Below are 18,219 nucleotides of genomic sequence, written 5' to 3' on the forward strand. Positions count from 1 at the left end.
ATGAAATTGACAATAAAACCAGTCATTAAGGAACAAGGTGGGACAGGGGAAATCTCCCTCTGTGTGGATGGATAGTGCTCAGCCTCCACCTATTCCCCTAGCACAATACTGACATATTCAATGCTCTTAAAAATATATATCCTGTGTTGGGGAAAAGCCACTCGGTCCTCAAAACAGGGTAAGCAAGTGAATTATTAGAAAATTCTGTTTCAGAACCGACTCCAATGGAATTCTCGCCTCTCCCTTGTCTTGTCTGGCTTAAGCTTCAGTCTATTTGGCCCAAGCACGGATTCAGCACTTCCTCACGCCATGCTAGTTGGGGTCCTTTTCTCCCTCCTGGCAGAGGGAGGCCTCTCCAGTCTCGGGAGATGAGACAGAAAAAAGGCATTTTTAAAAAGCAAACAAAAAACAAATGCCCTCCTCAAACCAAAAGTGCCACCAAGTCTTCCCCAACAAAAATGCTAGAAGAGTAAGAGAGAAGGAGGGAGGAGATTTTAGGATGCTGGAGGTCACTGGACCTATCCCAATAGCACAGCCATCCCCAACCTAGTGCCCTTCAGATGCTTTGCACCTGCAAAAGTGTAACAGAGGACATTCTGCTTTATTTCTGATCAGTGCATGTCTTGTAGCTTCCTGCTGAAATCCTGTAACTTTTTATGCCACAAATATTCCGGGAGTGGTTTGTCCTACTTTTGCTGCACTATAGTGAAAGAGTGCCCTTCCAGACAGCAACAACACTGGGGAAACATCACAGAACAGAAAGCAGAATGGTGGCCTTTAAAACAAAACAAACAAGGCACACGTCTTGGATAATGCCATATTCTCAACTGGCAGCTATTGCTCACCTCTCCCCATCCCATTATTTAACATTTTGACTGCCAATACAAGAGCCAGCTTCTGTTTAGGTACCCTTGAAGCTGCCTTATACCAAGCCAGAACACTCGTCTATCTAGCTTAGCAATGCCCACACTGACTGGCAGTAGCTCTCCAAACAGGAAGTCTTTCCCAGCCCTTCCTAGAGATGCCAGAGTTTGAAACTCAGACCTTCTGCAAGCAAAGCAGTTGCTCTACCACTGAACTATAGCTAGTGCTTTGTGACTTGATCTGATGGGCTCTAAGTGTCCACGGGGTGGGTCCAGCACTCAGTGGAGCTTACACGGCCTTCCAGTCTCTCTTCCAACATCAAAGGTCAGCAACCAGGGCCTTCAGGCCTATCCCTCCAGGCTCACAGGCACATCACCTCTGCCAAGCTCCCAAAGGGAGTACAGGAGAGGGAAGAGATTCCTGCTACCTGGAAACTGAGGGGGGGGCTGTTAGGAAATCACCCTGGTCCCCTCCCCAGAAAACAACATTCTTTCTGAAATGGGCTTATTTATTTTAAAGCATTTCCAAACCCTGAATATTTAAACATCTCCCACTGGTACACAAAAATGCAACACATAAACAATAAAATCATATCACGAAAGCAGAGGTACAACATAGAGGTACCAGTAAGAAAGTGTTATAAAACAGGCTTCACCCTGACAGGAAGCGGCCTTTAAAAAACTAAACAAAACGAGGATGGGGACAGGGAGGGTGGTGGACGCTGCCGGTTGGGAGGAAGGCATTCTCCAAGAGGTATGCGGCCCTGTCAGCCCCTGCACCCACCTGTTGTACATGTTCCAGAAGAGCTGGAGGTTGTACTGGTTCACCATACTCCCAATCTGCTGCCGATAGCTCTGCACCAGCTCTGTGTTGCCCACCAGCTCCTCCTGCGGGTGTGGAAATAGCACAGGCAAAAAGGAGGCCCTCAGAGCACCACAGAGGACTAGAGCACCCAGTTTGTGCTGGAGGAGGCATCACCCAGAAAAACACGTCTGTGAGCAAGGACTCTGCTGGGGGACCTGACTGGATCCAGCAGAGACCACCCCTGGAGGGCCAGGCTGAGACGGCAAACTTGCTCCTGTACTTTTGCTTTTGCTAAGGAGACAGGCTGGTTGCCAACCCTGATGCTGGGTAAGGAAAGGGGGACTTGCGCCCTCCCAGAAGGGGGCGGTGCAGATACATGGCTTTTCACTCACTCACACCCCATCCCAGCATGATCCCTGCTAGATCCATCCCAGGGAGGAGACGTGTATGGAGCTTTCAAAGCAGTCCTGCCAGCATGCAGGCTTTTGGCCAAGCCTTGAAAATGTGTCCTCTTTGGCGAGTGGAGAGCCTGACTTCTCACGGAAGCCTCTGAAAATCTGTCAGCTTTGAAGGGCAAGATCACCCCTACCAGCGCGCTCTTCCCAGCTGCAAGCAGCCATCTAGGCAGCTTCCTGAAATGCAACCACCTGGAGGTAGCTCTGCATCCCAAGTTATTTGGGGGATTCTTAGGTTTCAAATGTATGCCCTGCCACCTGGTCCCATAGCAGCCTCCATACATGATCCCAGCACTTTTCACCGTGGCAGACTATCTCTTTTTGGTGGCTTGTAACACCATGGCAAATATTGCCAGAACCAGGTAGGAAGCTGCAAAATGCAAACACCTTGTCAGGACAGAGTGACTGCCATGTGGCTGCCTCTTAAGCTCCTCACATGGCCGACTCAGCCTGGAATTTTCTTTTTAAAAGGTTCCTCCAACCATTCTTGGACAGGGCTAGCCTGAAGCTTTAAAACACCCTCCCTTGAACAAGCCCAAAAGCAAGAAGGGAGAAGATGCCCTGGGACGACACCCATTCCTGCCCAGCCCCCTTCCACTGTTGAGTGTTGCTTACCTGGCTGAACAAGTGAGCCAGAACCATGTCAGGTAATGTGCTGGTCAGGCCAGAGAGCTGAAAGTTGGAAACAAAGCATAAGAGGAAAGGATTGCCAGGCTAGATCAGACGAACACTCACTGAACTCATTGGGTCTTGCTTCTGAATCCCACTGACATTCCATACCTAACAGCTGTTGACAAGCCTCTCCTCTTCCATGAATGTGTCTAAGCCAGCCTTCCCCAACCAGGTACTTCCTCAGATGCTTTGGGCTACAACCCCCATCAGCCCCAGCCACCACAGATGTAGGATTGATGGGGCTGATGGGGGTACTCCAAAACATCTGCAAGACACTTTGTCTGGAGAATGGCTGGTCTGATCATTTTTAAAGCTATCTGAGCTATTGAGCCCATCACTGGTATCTTGTGGCCATTGAGCCACTATATGACTATTAGACATGAGCTCACTGGGCAACTACAGCCCTCTCCCTCTGCAGTGCAGGGATATTAAGCTGGTCTATTGTACAGGACTGCTGTAAGGATTACAGAGACCATGTAAGTGCTTGAAATATCCTACGGCAGGGTCACACCTTGTAACTAGTACTTTCCAGGCAATGGAAGGTCAGGGGTGGATACAGAAACCAGCAGCTTGGTTGGCCACAGTAAAAGGGGCAGGGAGCCATCTTGTCAGCTTTGTCAGGAGGGATCCAGGTTGGAGAAGACTATCTCACGTGACAGCTGCCACCACAAGGCTGAAACGTGGAAGCTAAGGACCAAGGAAACCACTCCATATATCCAGCAGTTGCAGTGAGACACATGCAGCTTTATTTTGAGAGGTTTGGGGGTTTTAATTGCCCTGCAAATGTTTGTAGTGCTTTTGCATGTGGACATTTCAAACCCAAGGAGCCCTTTGAGAAACAAGCTAGTCTGTAGCTTTCCCAGAGCCATGAAACATGTGGGCAACTTGCAAGGCTGGCCCCTATCATGAGGCAGAGTGAGACAGAGTGGCAACGCGCTGTTTGAGGGCAGGGTGGTGTGTGCCACGTGCCAGCTCTGTACTCCCCAAGCTAAGCCTACTATATCCTCTGGTGCAGGAAAGTGTGCTGTCTCGTCACCAGTGCTGGATTTTCAGTTGCCAGTTCCGTCAGCTTCTGCACATGGAGTGGGGGTGCCACCTTGCCCTCCACCTCAGGCAGCAAAATATTTTGGGCTGGCCCTTGGCAGCTTGCGCCAAACCTTATGAAAGAAGGAAGGGGATTGGGGATGGGACATTATGAGGACACTTCCCAGCCCCCAAACTCAACCCTTCTGCACTTAGTCACTCATGCCCTTCATTGCTGAGGGTTGAATTGTTTTCTGTCTCCACTCTAAAAAACATTATCCCAAATTGTGCAAAGGGGCACATGGATTAAGCAAAAAGATACAAAATTGAATTTTTACACAATTCATTCTAGTCTGGGATATTTTTAGCAGGAATTTTGGACTCCAGATAGAGATTTGTTAACCGCTGCCCAATTAGTGATAGCACAAAAATGGAAATTTATTGCAACCCCTGCAGATTTGCATTTTAAAAAATCTGGGATTTATTAATAATGGATACATTCACACAACAATTCAGAACTCAAAAAGGGAGACAGAAATGGATCATCTTATGGAAGCCTGGTGGCCAGCAATCACATATTTAGTGAATTGGGACAAGCCAAAGTGAACCAAAATAAAAGTGTGCAACCAGGAAGAAATTGTAATTATTTCTGTTATTTCTAGGGAAAGAGGGGGAGTTTCGTGTCGTGTTTTCTGTATTATTGGCTATTACAAATCAATAAAACAATAACATAACCTCTGGCCCCACCTTGCACGGCTTGCTGCTGGCCTGTCAGAGGGGAATGCAAACTGCCCCACTGGCACAGATGTCCTTTGATTCAAAGAGACCTCACTCAGTCCCCCCCTCCCCCAGCGCTGCATCTGTCCTCTGCTTGAGCAGCAGCATCGGTCACCTCATCAGCCTTGAGAGGTCTGGCACTGACACCTCCGCAGTAGCAGTGGAGAAGAAAGGGGAGGCCTGCTCACCTTGGTGGCTGCCCAGTCAATCCAGCCTTTGCCATTGGGGTCAACATTGATCAGGACAAGGCCTTCAACCAGATCCGGGAAGATCAGCTATATCAAAAAAGACAGACCGGCAGATGGGGATTATTCCGGCTCACATCCGTATCCACTGGGACAAAGAAGCAATTAGTAAGCATCAAAGTGAGCACTGGAAAGCAAATACTTCATCTTGGGAATCCAGTAATGCAAACTGGGTAACTTCCTCCAACCTCCCCCAACCTACTCTCATCAGCCCCAGCCAGGGTAGCAATAAAAACCTACGAAGAGTCTGGCTGCTTGGTCAGGCCGATGGCTCATCTGGTCCAGCCTCCTGTCCTCACAGTGGCCGACCAGATGCTCTTCTGGGAAGCCCACAAGCAGGACTGGAGGGCAAGAGCCGCTCCCCCCTCTCGCAACTGGTATTCGGAAGCCTACTGCCTCTGTCTGGGAGGGCAGAGCGCAGCTATCACGGCTAGTAGCCACTGACAGCCTTATCCTCCATAGAATATTTTGCTGGGCTCATGAACGTTGTAGTCCAAAACATTTGGAGAGCAGTAAAATTAGGGAAGTCTGATCTGCCCAGTAACAAGGAACAGCTTGTCCCTTTGAGAGCCACAACTTGAGACTTCCCCATTTGTCACTCCCTGGGGGATAAACAAATCGAAAGGGTGGGGAAACAAGCACCTGCTGTGCAAGGCACTGAGCTGCAACTCCAAGTTCATTTCAAAAGGGATTTCTGCAGAAACTGACTCTTGTAAAATTAATGTTTGGGTACCACCACTCTTCCTACTACAACTGCTTTTTCACTTTGGGGATGGAGCCCCCAAAATCACGTAAGGAGGTAGAATAAGACCCTTGGCGTAATTTAGCTATCCACAGGTGCTGCCAAATAATTTTTAAACATGCTTTAAAGCTGAGCCTGGCAATCAGCCTCTTTGCTCCCTTGCACATGACACCAGAGGAGGAAAACGGATGGTGCAGCACCAACAAGAGGAAGAATTCCAGCTTGCATCATCCTCTTCTTCCCTCCACTCAGCTTCCTGAGCCTGCCTAGGAAACTGGAAGCAAACTGAGGCAGAGATGGTTAGGGAGCCCCATCAAGAAGGCAAATTCGGGCGGGATCCAGTCATAACCTTCCTGTTCAGGGAGTGGGGAGAACCAGTTTCTCACTCTGGTTTGCTTGCATAGTCAGCAAGGGGCTGCAAGGGGGTTGAAGGATCCCTCATGCCACAGTTGTTGCATTTTGTCATTTCTGCTCCAGAGCTGCAAGCTGTTGTAAGCTGCCCTCGGCTATTCAGCCAATACTCAGAACCAATATCCCAAGGCAAATGCCATCAGTGTCTTCATTTCACTGCAAGCTGCTCATATTGTGGTTTGATTATGTGGGGCAGTGAAGAGGGGACCCTTAGGTGTCCACTGCTATGCATGGAATATCCTCCCAATATGCCGTTAAAGCACTGCTCACTCGCTTTGATACAGGATCTGACCACTTTACTAGCATACAGAGTGTCTAAAAATATATTTGAGAATGAGATTTGTACAATACATAAAATGTCTGAAGAATTTTGCTAAGGGCACACAATATAGGTTCCAAGGGTAAACTGTTGCCCCTTCACACCATTGAATCTCTATGTTCCACAAACAACAAGGGTGATAAGAGGGCAATTGTGTCCTTTTTCATTCAAAGCTTGTTTGTCAGATGGCATGCAGCTCCGGGGGAAGGGAGGTGCTCAGTCTGCCCTCAGGCAGCCAGCACCCCCTCCCCGAATGCCATCGCACTTGCAACCAGCCAGGGGGTGGCTCTGCCTGTCCTTGGCCCTGGGTCCACCTGCTGCTCGTCTCCCTGCCTTCTGCCCAACCAGCCCCAATGGCTTCTGAAAACTGCCCTTGGTTTGAAAAAGGCCCCCCACTCCCATTTTAGATGGCAGAAGAAAGGATAGATGTGTGCTGCTCGTAGGCAAAGGGGATGGGTTTAAGGAGACTTCCCAAACCCAGTTCCTGTTTCTGTGCCCCCTGGTTTGGGAAAAGTCACCCTGGCTAGGCAATCAGCTACACTGCTGACTCTGCAGCTATAACAAGGGGAGGGTCAGCAGTTACTCTGTCCATTCACAGTACGCATGCCCCTAGGGCTGCAACCCTATGCACGTCTCTTGGGAGTCATACCCCCTGAGCCCAGTGGGATTGACTGTTGGGTCAACATGCCATGGACTGGACTGCAGGCCCCAGCCCTGGAAATCGCTAAGAACAGTGCTGTGAGGAAGCAACGAAGATGTGCCAAGGAAGGCACCTGCGGAGGATGCAGTACACGCACACACACATCGCCTGGCTTCTCGGAGTTGGAGGTACTTACAGCAAACTTGGCAAGGACATAGGCGCCTGCTCCCACGCCAATTCCAATCACGTACTTGAACCTGAGGAAAGAGAACAGATTCAGGGGTCCTTTGCAACCATTTCCTTGCCTTCCTCCCAGTGGGGGCCTTTGCAACTTGCCTTCAAGTTTCCCTCGCTCTGCTAGAGCTCAACCAGTTTCATGCTTGTTATTTGCCGAACATACGAAGCAGTTTTCACAGGACAAGTGCTACCAACTGACTGACTTTCTTCATAACAGCCTTTAGACAAGTGTCTCTCACTCAGACCAGTTCTAAAATATTCCTCAGCGTTCTCAGCAGTAGTTTATCTAATCCAACTTCCACTCATGTCATTGTCTATAGCAGCCTTCTCCAACCTACTGCCTTCCAGAAGCTTTGAACTTCAATTCCCATCATCCTCAGCCAGGGCAGCCATATTATTTATTTACTTATTACATTTATACCTCGCCTTTCTTTTCATGACAGAAACCCAAAGCGGCTTACATATGGTTCCCAGGCGGTCTCCCATCCAGGCACTGACCAGACCTGACCCAGCTTAGCTTCAGCAGGGAGCTGGCCTCATGTGCCTTCAGAGCACAGCCTGGATGGTGGGGCTGATGGGAGCTGGAGTCCAAAACATCTAAAGTGCACCAGGCTGGTAAGGGATGATGTTTTGCTGCCAGCTAAACTTAAAACCCTCCTCACCCTCCTTGTTGCACCCTTTCACTCCCACTGCCTCCCCGCGAGTCTGGCCCTGAGCCAGACCCGTGCCACATGGCACCCAAGGCTCACCCAAAGTGCTGGACGACACTGGGCAGCATGGCAGCTAACTGGTCCATGGAAGGATACTGGTACCTGTGAACACAAGGCAGGAAAGAAGAACAAAAAGATGACACCTGCTCCTGGTACAGTATTGTCTGGGGCAGAGATCTGAGGGAGAGCCCAGACGTCACCCAGCACAGGCACTAGCCACCCACTCTCCCCTCCTCTGGGGAAGCCCCACGTGATCTTTGCACAAGTCTCCATCCTCTGAGCCAGCCCTGGACTCCTGCCCCCCCCAACGGCCTCCTTTTGCATTTGGCCCATTGTCCTGAACCAGGCCCATGTGATTTACCCTCAGAGAAGGTCCAGCCATGGTCGTCTTGATCTGGGGCACATGACCAAAGTGGCACATGACCCAGCCACATGATGACTGTTCCTCCTGGCTAGTTAGTATCAGCATGCAAGAAGAAGATCATCACTCAGTCACAGGTTTCGTCCTATCACAAAACCATCACCAATGTGAGCTGGGAGCACTCTGTGACTAGCAAGGCCCTTCCAGGGAAGCATGGGGACAGGCACCATTTAAGCCATGGATGGGAAAGCCAGCCGATATCAGGCTGCAGCACCCATCAACCCCAGCCCACGTGGCCAACGGTGGGAGATGGTGGGAGTCGTAGGCCAACAACACTTGGAGTGCCACAGGTTCCTCATCTCTGATTTAAACTCTTTGGGGAACCTGCACAGATGTGGCAAGCTGTAACGGAAGACAGGTGCGGCTCCGATGATCAAGTGGTCCCGTGACAGGGCAAGAACAGGGTGGGACCCCAAAGGGGTGGTGGTATCCAGCTAGAAAGGGCCTGCCAAGTAGAACCTCTTCAGGCACCTCATCCCCTGCCCCATAATCATGCCCTTTATAGAAAAAGAACCAGCTGAGTCTCTACTGCAGTCTTTGCCAACCTGGTGCCCTCCAGATGTTCTAGACTACAACCAGGGTGCAGTCATCCAGGGTCCCAGGGGGTCTTAGTCTCTTTATCTTATGTCTTCAGTGTCCCTTCCTGCTCATTGGAGCCAGAGTGAAAAGAGTTAAATCAGCCACTAAGAAGACTCTTCTCAGTAGCTAACACACTCCCCTTTAGTCTTAGTATGGCAACCAAAAAGTGAAACTCAGCAAAGGAAGTTCCTTATCTTAACAGTATCTTAGTACATTTGCCCACATACGTGCACTGAAAAGAGTAGAACTAGCTGAAAGGCAACACATGGAGATCTGCATTGATTGTTGCAATGCATCCCTAAGGGAAAGTACTCCAAATAAAGTAAGAGACTGAAAGCTCATCTTATTGTATAATCTTAGAAAGGGGCATGGCTGTGAGGGTGTATGGGGTGACTATCACGAAGGGACCCGGCACTCCTGAATTTGACACTGCACTGCTGACTACAACTCCCATCAGCTCCAGTCACAGTACGGCCATGTGATGCTGGGGCTGATGTGGTCGGAAACATCTGGAGGGCTCCAGGTTGGGGGAAGCTGCTCTGTGGAAGGCACCTACCCCTGAGGAAACTGTGAGGCCCCAGCCTGCTGCCCAGGAGCATCGACATGGCACACCACAAAGTGCTTGGTGATCTCTTGCATATCCTCAAAGTTGAAGAAAGTGTTGAAGCAAAGCTTGTCTGCAAAAGATCAGATGGGCGGGGGGAAGACTAACAGTCAACAGAACTCAAGACAAGAAATAATACGGCAACACTCGGTGAACCGAGAAGCACGGACTTGGAAACAAATTCTGAGCACTGGTTGCTGCTCCCTTGGTGGTCGGCTCATGCCTAACGTTGCCTGGGAAGTGGAGGGGGAAGCCCCGCTTGCAAGCTAGTTTAACATCCTCATGCTGGGAAACCACAGCTCAGTAGTAGCTCAGTGGCAGAGCGTCTGCCTTGCATGCAGAAGGTCCCTAGTTCAGTCCCCAGCATCTCCAAGGTCACTAGACCCCTGCAGAGTCACTGCCAGTCAGTGCAGAGTCAGGCAGTACTGAGCTAGATGGCTCAATGGTCCAACTCAGCAGGGCAGCTTCCTATGTTTCTAGTCTGTTCTGCACCCAGCCGTGCTGATGGCCCTTCTTCCCACTGCCCACAATCGTCTGTGGTCCCTGCCCTGGGCACCTTCTCCCCCAGTAAACCTGGCACCAGTCTCTGCAATTAAGGGCCCAATTTTCAAACACAGAACCCATGAAATCATGTGTGGGGCCGTTGTTAAGAGCTTAAAGGGCTCAGGCTTGTGGCACAAATTTGCAGCCATGGAGATTAAAGTGGAGGGTTGTGGGGTCTCACCAGGACTGTGCTTTGCTTTGGAGCCAATCCCCTTTCCTTCCCGTGTGAATCCACTGGCACTAGAGCCCACTGAGGAGACATCTCTGCCACCAGACTCCAAGGAGTGGGCCACAGAGTGACGCTGGAGGACCAGGGGCAGCCCTGAGGAGCCCCCAAAGGCAGCCACCACAGCCTTAAACCTCACTGCCTGGAAAAGGCACCAACCCTTCAACTAGCCAGGTGCAGCCCTCAGGGGGCGGGGCTTCCATCCCCTGCACAATTACACTCTGCCAGCCACTCCAAGTCCGCTGCCCATGGTCCTGAGCCAGCCCCTTGGTCCTCCTCCGAGGCGCGGCCAGGCCTTCCTTTCCTGTCTCTTCCGCAACCCAGGCCTCCTGATCTGCCCCTTACTTGTGCCAATACCTGGCATCTGCCTTGCATGTAAAAGGCCCCAGTTTCGATCCCCGGTGGCAGCATCTCCAGGTAGGGCTGGGAGGGGCCCCTGCCTCAAACACTGGAGAGCTGCTGCCAATCATTGTAGTCAGTACTGAGCTAGATAGACCAATGGACTGACTCTGTACCAAGCAACTCCCCAGGGCCTTGCTGGTGGACAACACCGTGGACCTGGCAGGTCCTTGTTACGGACAGTATTAGCCGTGGGGTTAACATGGAAAACACACGTGAACCAGACATGAAATACTGGGCTGCAGTGATTTGTCAGGGAAGGCAATGCCAGGGGAAAGGGGTGGCATGGAAGCAACGTCCACGGGCCAGCTCTGCAGCTCTGCTCCTAGCCCAAGGCAGCCTGCAAGGAATCAGCCGTCAGCTTTCCATTCTGCTCTGTCCTGTTTTTTCCTGCAAGTTGTGGCAGAGGAGCCTGCAGGGCCACCTCCCCCCTCCTCTGCAGCATTCCAAGGTGCCCTTCTAGGAACAGCAGCCACTCCGCGTCCCTGATGAGCAATCACATGACAGCCTGGCCACACGTCCACCACCCACCCCACCAGCCAGCCTCTCCTAAAGGCACAGGAGCAGGACATGCCTGTCTGTCTGGCCAGTTGGCAGCAGCAGTCCTAGAGTCTAGTCTGAAGTGTCCACACTTCCAATCCACACCGTCAGACTCTCCCAGCCCAAACAATTGATGATGATTGGATGAAATCCTGGAAGGAAGGAATTGCTCACCTGTCTGAAAAGAATTTTGTGCAGTGGAGTCTCCACCTGAAGATCAGGAAAGGAACTAGACCAACTACTTAACTCTCTCTTCGCTGGTCCCTTGAGATTTCTGTCACTCCTCATGGCTTGTCTTGGGGCCAGAAACAGAGGTCATGCAGGAAGCCAGTGGCTAGATTCCCCCAGCTTAAAAAAAAAACTTTAAAGCACCTGCAAGGTGGAGGTGGGGACTCCGATTTTCACCAGAGAAGTGGCAGCGTTGGGGGGGGGGAGAGAAGGCACTGAACCTGTACTCAGTGCCATGCTCCTGATCTCAATGCCTTCTGCCAAAGCTGCTACTAACCCCACTAGGGGAAGAAATCCTGTATAGTATATTTTTCCCTGTGAGGTAGCCTGGGGAGGTCTTTTAGATCAGGAAAATGATGCAGGGTTGGCAGTAGTTGAAATGTCGCCTCCTCCAACACCAGTGCTCTGATCAAAACCCCCAGTCCATGGGTGCCTTTTGGCCAGGAGTGGCAAATCTGCGGTCCACCGGCCAAATTAGTCCTACAAAGCCATTAGCAATGGCCCGCCAATCTCCATGTTTCTTCCCATTGCAGTGCTGGGCTGGTAGGACAGGTTCCATGGCCACTTTGGCCATGATGCCCACTGGCGTGTGGTCTCAGAGGGTTGCCAACCTTGAATGCAGCCTCAGTCTGGAAAAGACTGGCCGTTCCTGCTTTAGGAAATAAGAAAAGACCGAGAGAGATCTGATCACAGGCCTCCATTTCTCTGTGATCTGTTCTGGCTCTAAGTTGGCCTCTCTCGTTTTGATGGGGTTTGCTTCCAAGGGAGTATGCTCAACCTCCAGAGCACCAGCAGAGAGTTCACACTTGGTGTCTCTGGGGCCAAGCAGCGGACCGCAGATTAATCTGGGGGCTGGGATTTTGGAAGCCATGCAAGGGCACCTCAGAGCTGATTCTGGCTGGGTGACTGAACTTCTATTTCACACCACCAACTTTTATTTTACGTCACCATTCTGCAGGACCGGAAGACTGGAGTGGACCTGCCCTGGGAGTGAGTACTTCAGCATCTGGGTGCTTTGCATCCTCTCCTAGCTTGCTGTCTCTTGAGACAGCTGAGGTCCCTGGTAAGTCCTGTAAGGACTGGGTCCCCCTGCCTGGCTCAGAGTCCAGACAGATGCTGCATTCAGTCTTGCAGCCTCTTGCATCAGCTCCTGGTTGTGTTAAGGGGCATAAAAGCCTGGCAGCCCTTGGGTGGTGGGTCTGTGGCTGGCAGGGGAAACACCAAAGGGTTTGTCCTTTAGCGATGCCCTTGGGAGTCCCAAGAGTGAGCGCACTATCCCCTTCTATTTTTTCCTCCAATCTGGAAGAGGTTGGGTAGTGGGGAGGGCCTAGGGCATATGTATGGTTTCTGTGCAAGGTGAGAGCCTATGCAGTAACCTGTATAATAGGAAAACATTCCCAGATGCCTTCACAGTGAGACTACAACTGGCCAAAGGCTGTCCTGTCCTGGGTGTGAGACATGTGGGGAGTAGATGTGCCCTTGTAACAGATATTGTGTACTTCTACTGAATCATAGAATAGTAAAGTTGCTCAAGACAGGAATCCAAATGAAAGCATATCTGACAGGTAGCTGTCCATCATGCCTCCAGTGTTGGAGAGTCCATCTCCTTCCTAGGCAGAGCTTGGAAAAATTACTTTTTTTGAACTACAACTCCCATCAGCCCCAGCCAGCATGGCCACTGGACTGGGCTGATGGGAGTTGTTGTTCAAAAAAGTAACTTTGCCAAGCTCTGTTAGGTCATTGGTTCCATTGCTCTAACAGTTAGGGCGTTTTTCCTGGTGTTCAGTTGAAATCTGACTTGCTGTAACTTGAGCCCATTATTCCGTGTCCTGCACTCTGGGATGATCGAGAAGAGATTCTGGCCCTCCTCTGAGTGAAAACCTTTCAAGTAGAGTGCTATCATATCTCCCCTCAGTCTTCTCTTCTCCAGCCTAAACATGCCCAGTTCTTTCAGTCTCTCCTCATAAGGCTTTGTTTCCAGTCCCCTGATCATCCTTGTTGCCCTCCTTTGAACCTGTTCCAGTTTGGCTGCATCCTTCTTAAAGTGTGGTGTCCAGAACCGGACACAGTACTCAAGACGAGGCCTAACCAGTGCCGAATACAGGGAACTAGTACTACATGCGATTTGGAAACCATACTTCTGTTAATGCAGTCTAATATAGCATTTGCCTTTTTTGCAGCCTCATCTCACTGTTGGCTTGTGATCAACAACAATTCCAAGATCCTTATCACACGTAGTACCGCTGAGCCAAGTATCCCCCACCTTACAACTGTGCATTTGGTTTCTTTTTCCTGGATGGAGAACTTTGCACTTATCCCTGCTAAATTTCATTCTGTTGTTTTCAGCCCAGTGCTCCAGCCTATTAATTTTGTTTCTGTCTTCAAGGGTATTACCTATTGCTCCCAATTTTGGATCATCTGCAAATTTGATAAGTGTTCCCTGCACCTCCTCATTCAAGTCATTAATAAAAATGCGCTGGGCCCAGGACTGAGCTCTGCGGTACCCTGTTTGTTACCTCCCCACATTTTGGGAAGGAACCACTGATAAGCACTCTTTGAGTATAATTCTGTAGCCAACTGTGGATCCGCCTGATAGTTGTTCCATCCAGCCCACATTTAGCTAGCTTGCTAATCGGAATACTATGGGGCACTTTGTCAAAAACTGAGATATATTATGTCCGCAGCATTTCTGCAGTCTACCAGGAGGTTACCCGATCAAACTGTAGTGACATGGATCCCAATTCTGTCAGATATCTACTGGGATAATTGGTTGCATTAGATTTTGTTGGTTGTGCTGTTGTTCTGTATGTCATGTGTTTAGGAGGAGTCGTGGGAAGAACAGACATTGGTAATGCCACCTCAGTTTCAGTGATCATGGACAGAGGAAAGTATAGCCATGGGGAGGTGATAAACTACCATGGAAGATGAAGGCAAGACTATGTACGCCTTGTTCCTCACTCCTATTCCTCCCAAGGATGGGTTCATGGATGCTCATCTTCTGTGCCCACCGGCCTATGCATGCTGTAGTTTAATGCCAGATCAGAACACAGTAAGACTGCAGGGTGCAAATCTGACATGTATTACTAAGACCTGGGTGAGTGAGCTGGGAGGAGTTGATCTGACCCAGCTTTGCCCACCTCGATATTCGGTGTAACATCAGCAAGGCTGCAGGGATGGGGGGAAGGGAGGGGTTGTCGTGGTCTACAGAACATCCATCTCTGTCACCAGGAAACCACTCTGATTGTGAGGGCCTGCACCTGGTGTTGAGCCAAGGAGACAGTAAACTAGGGTTGCTGCTGGTGTACTGTCCACCCTCCAGCCCAGCAGCTTCTCTTTCCAAGCTGGCAGAGGCCATCTCAACTGTGGTGTTGGAGGAGCTCAGAACAATAGTCCTGGGCGATTTCAACATCCATGCTGACCAATTCTGACAGCACCACTCTATGCTTTTTTAGTCTGAGGTAATCCCCCACTGAATGCAACGGGACTTGTCTGCTCCCAAGAAAGCATGTCGGGGGGGGGGAAGCCTTGGTTCATGCTCCCGGTCCTCAGAGCAAGCTCTTTTGTCACCCAACACCCTCCTCCTGAAGTGCCAGCTCTGATCTCTCCTGCCGCTGCCCTCTCCCCATCTGCTCTTCCAGATGGCAATGGGTTCAAGGCGGTCTGGCTGGGAAAGGAGACGCTCGGTTGAAGGGTGGCCAGTGTGCAACCACGATACACAGACTGGTCAAGACACTGGGCACAGGGAAGGAAGGGGACCCAAGGAACAGAACCCAACAGGGTGCCTCCAGTATTTTATTCATTTAGGAGACAGATCAAACAAATTATCTCAGTGTCGATCCTCATTTGCCTTGTTGTCTGCAAAACCAGCCCAGACTACGAGGAAACATAAGAACTTATTTCCTGTTTTGTGAATACTCGTTTTATCTGAGGAAGAGTTTGGTGAAGCTTGCATTATCTTTAAACTCTCTCACCAATACTGTGTCTCTGTTTCTTGGAGACCAACTAAAATCTGCCCCCTCTCTGCTGCCTCAAAAGATCTTGGAACTTGCCCGTGAAACTTCGTAGCCTCACTCAGCAATCCCAAAGGTGCAAAGCAGCGGAGGCCACATGTCACTGGCCTTCTCATGCTTGCTCCTTTCTGGTGCCAAAAGCATGAAACACAGCATGTCAAATCAATAGCGCTATTTGAGAGGAGGGATTTGACCAGCTGCATGTTAACCCTCTCCCTCCCTGGACAGAAGTAAAGCGGTGCACTTACGATTGAGTCCCACATCATGGTACGTCAGGAGAGCTGGGCGATTTCCTTTTGGGGACCCCCGAATGACCACATGCAGCAGCCCATACGGCGTCTCAATATCATGCTCCTGGAGGAGAGATGAAGGACATGCAGCAACATCAGTTCTGCCCTGGCAGGAAGGAGGGACCAGGCACAAATCACTGATCTGCACAGGAAGTGGCACCTCATCCTTTCTCTACAATTTCCTCTTGCCCATTTTCCCAGTGGAAGGCACCAGTACTTCGAATGTCAGTACAGCTTGTTCACGTGGTCAGAAGCAAGTCCTCTCTTTGCATGACAGCCCAGAAATAATAATAATAATAATAATAATAATTAATTTATCTGTCGCCTATCTGGCAAATAGTCACTCTAGGCGACGTACATTAAAATGAGATAAAATACAACAATACAACAATACAACAATATCAATTGCAGTCATGTTAATAACAGTAGATAAAATACTGGACAGTCAATACATATAAAAGCATTTATATTAGCAGCATATGATAGATGGTAAAATCATGAAGATTTACCCTTCCCAAGGACCTCAAAGGCCTGTTGAAATAGCCACGTCTTCAGGGCCTTGCGGAATACCTCTAGGGAAGGGGCATGTCGAAGGTCACATGGGAGGGAGTTCCAGAGAGTGGGGGCCACCACAGAAAAGGCTCTCTGCCTAGTACCCACCAACCTAGCTGTTTTGGTTGGCGGAATTGCGAGAAGGCCTTGAGTGGCTGATCTAGTTGGGCGGCATAGGTGGTGGCGGTGGAGGCGCTCTTTCAGGTAAGCTGGGCCGAAACCGTATAGGGTTTTAAAGGTTAATACCAACACCTTGAATCAGGCCCGGAAAATAACCGGCAGCCAGTGTAGATCAAATAATACTGGCGTAATGTGGTCTCGGCGGCGGCTGTTGGTAAGTAAGCGCGCCGCTGCATTCTGTACAAGTTGTAATTTCCGGGTCATTTTCAAGGGTAACCCCACGTAGAGCGCATTACAGTAGTCCAATCAAGAGGTGACCAGGGCATGCACCACGAGTGGGAGCTGTTGAACAGGGAGGTAGGGTTGCAGCCTACGTATAAGGTGTAATTGATACCAAGCTGCCCGGCTCACAGCCGAAATCTGAGCCTCCATGGACAGCCTGGAATCAAGAACAACCCCGAGGCTGCGGACCTGGTCCTGTAGGGGCAACTTCACTCCATCAAACACCAGGTCAACATCTCCTAACCCTCCCTTGTCTCCCACAAGTAGTACCTCGGTCTTATCAGGGTTCAACTTCAACCTGTTCCTGCCCATCCATCCACTCACGGATTCCAGGCACTTGGACATGGTCTCCACAGCCCTCTCCGGTGAAGATTTAAATGAGAGACAGAGCTGAGTGTCATCCGCATATTGGTGACACTGCAGCCCAAATCTCCTGATGATCTCTCCCAGCGGCTTTACATAGATGTTAAATAGCATGGGTGAGAGGATAGAACCCTGTGGCACACCGCAATTGAGAGGCCAAGGGTCTGAAACCTCATCACCCAATGCTACCTGTTGGCGCCTATCAGAGAGAAAGGAGTGGAACCACCGTAAAACTGTGCCTCCCAATCCCATACTCTCCAGGTGATCTAACAGGATACCGTGGTCTACGGTATCAAAAGCCGCTGAGAGATCCAGGAGGACAAGGAAGGTGAGTTCTCCCCTATCCAATGCCCTCCTCATATCATCGACCAGAGTGACCAAGGCTGTTTCAGTTCCATGTCCAGCCCTGAAACCCGATTGGTATGGATCTAGATAATCCATTTCATCCAAGTGTGTCTGCAACTGATTTGCCACCACTCTCTCAATGACCTTGCCCAAGAATGGTAAGTTCGAGATTGGGCGAAAGTTGGTTAAAATCTGGGGATCCCTCCACCCTGTTGGAGGGATGCATTAACCATTGCCTTGATCCCCTCACCCAATCTCTCTTTGCAGCTCATAAGGAGCCACGATGGGCAAGGGTCATTTAGACAAGTGGTAGGCCTTACAGATGAGAGCACCTTGTCCACATCCTCAGAAGGAAGAGGCCGAAATCGATCCCATTTGACCGGTTTGCAACTGGTCAACTCTAGCTCACTCACTGTATCCACGGCGCACGGAATCGAGCTCCTCAGGTGTTCGATTTTATCAGCAAAGTGCTTTGCCAATTTGTCACAGGAGGCCTTAGACTGTTCCAAGGGTTCCTGAGCAACTGGACCGACCAGGCTTTGGACCATTTGGAACAACCTCCTGGGACAGCACTCTGCTGATGCAATAGAGGCAGCAAAGAATTCCCTTTTTGCCACCCTTACCGCCACCTGGTAGGCAGCTATTGCTGCTCTAACCTGTGTCCGAGCATCTTCGGAATGAGACTTCCGCCACCGACGCTCGAGTCGTCTCACCTCCTGTCTCAAAGTACGCAACCATGGTGTGTACCATGGTGCTACTTGAGTTCTGTTCAGGGGGAGAGGACGTTTCGGAGCCACTTGGTCTAACGCCCCGGCTAT

The 18,219-nt window shown here is 50.3% G+C and overlaps 1 protein-coding gene across 7 annotated transcripts in view; it reads right to left on the reverse strand.

Moving 5' to 3' along the window:
- NDRG4 (NDRG family member 4) overlaps positions 1–18,219 on the reverse strand; it is a 102,302-nt gene that overhangs the window by 18,162 nt on the left and 65,921 nt on the right. For all 7 annotated transcript variants that reach the window (XR_009758797.1, XM_061593649.1, XM_061593647.1 and 4 more), the window contains 7 exons: positions 15,698–15,803; positions 9,456–9,576; positions 7,939–8,001; positions 7,149–7,209; positions 4,784–4,870; positions 2,739–2,795; positions 1,648–1,751 (listed from right to left, as the gene is read on the reverse strand). Coding sequence is in view for 6 of the 7 variants with exons in the window: in XM_061593649.1 (XP_061449633.1) it covers positions 1,648–1,751; positions 2,739–2,795; positions 4,784–4,870; positions 7,149–7,209; positions 7,939–8,001; positions 9,456–9,576; positions 15,698–15,803 (599 nt within the window). In the remaining variant the exon portion in view is untranslated. The remainder of the gene's footprint in view (positions 1–1,647; positions 1,752–2,738; positions 2,796–4,783; positions 4,871–7,148; positions 7,210–7,938; positions 8,002–9,455; positions 9,577–15,697; positions 15,804–18,219) is intronic.

This window comes from Rhineura floridana, chromosome 13, assembly GCF_030035675.1.
Source record: "Rhineura floridana isolate rRhiFlo1 chromosome 13, rRhiFlo1.hap2, whole genome shotgun sequence".
NCBI lineage: Eukaryota > Metazoa > Chordata > Lepidosauria > Squamata > Rhineuridae > Rhineura > Rhineura floridana.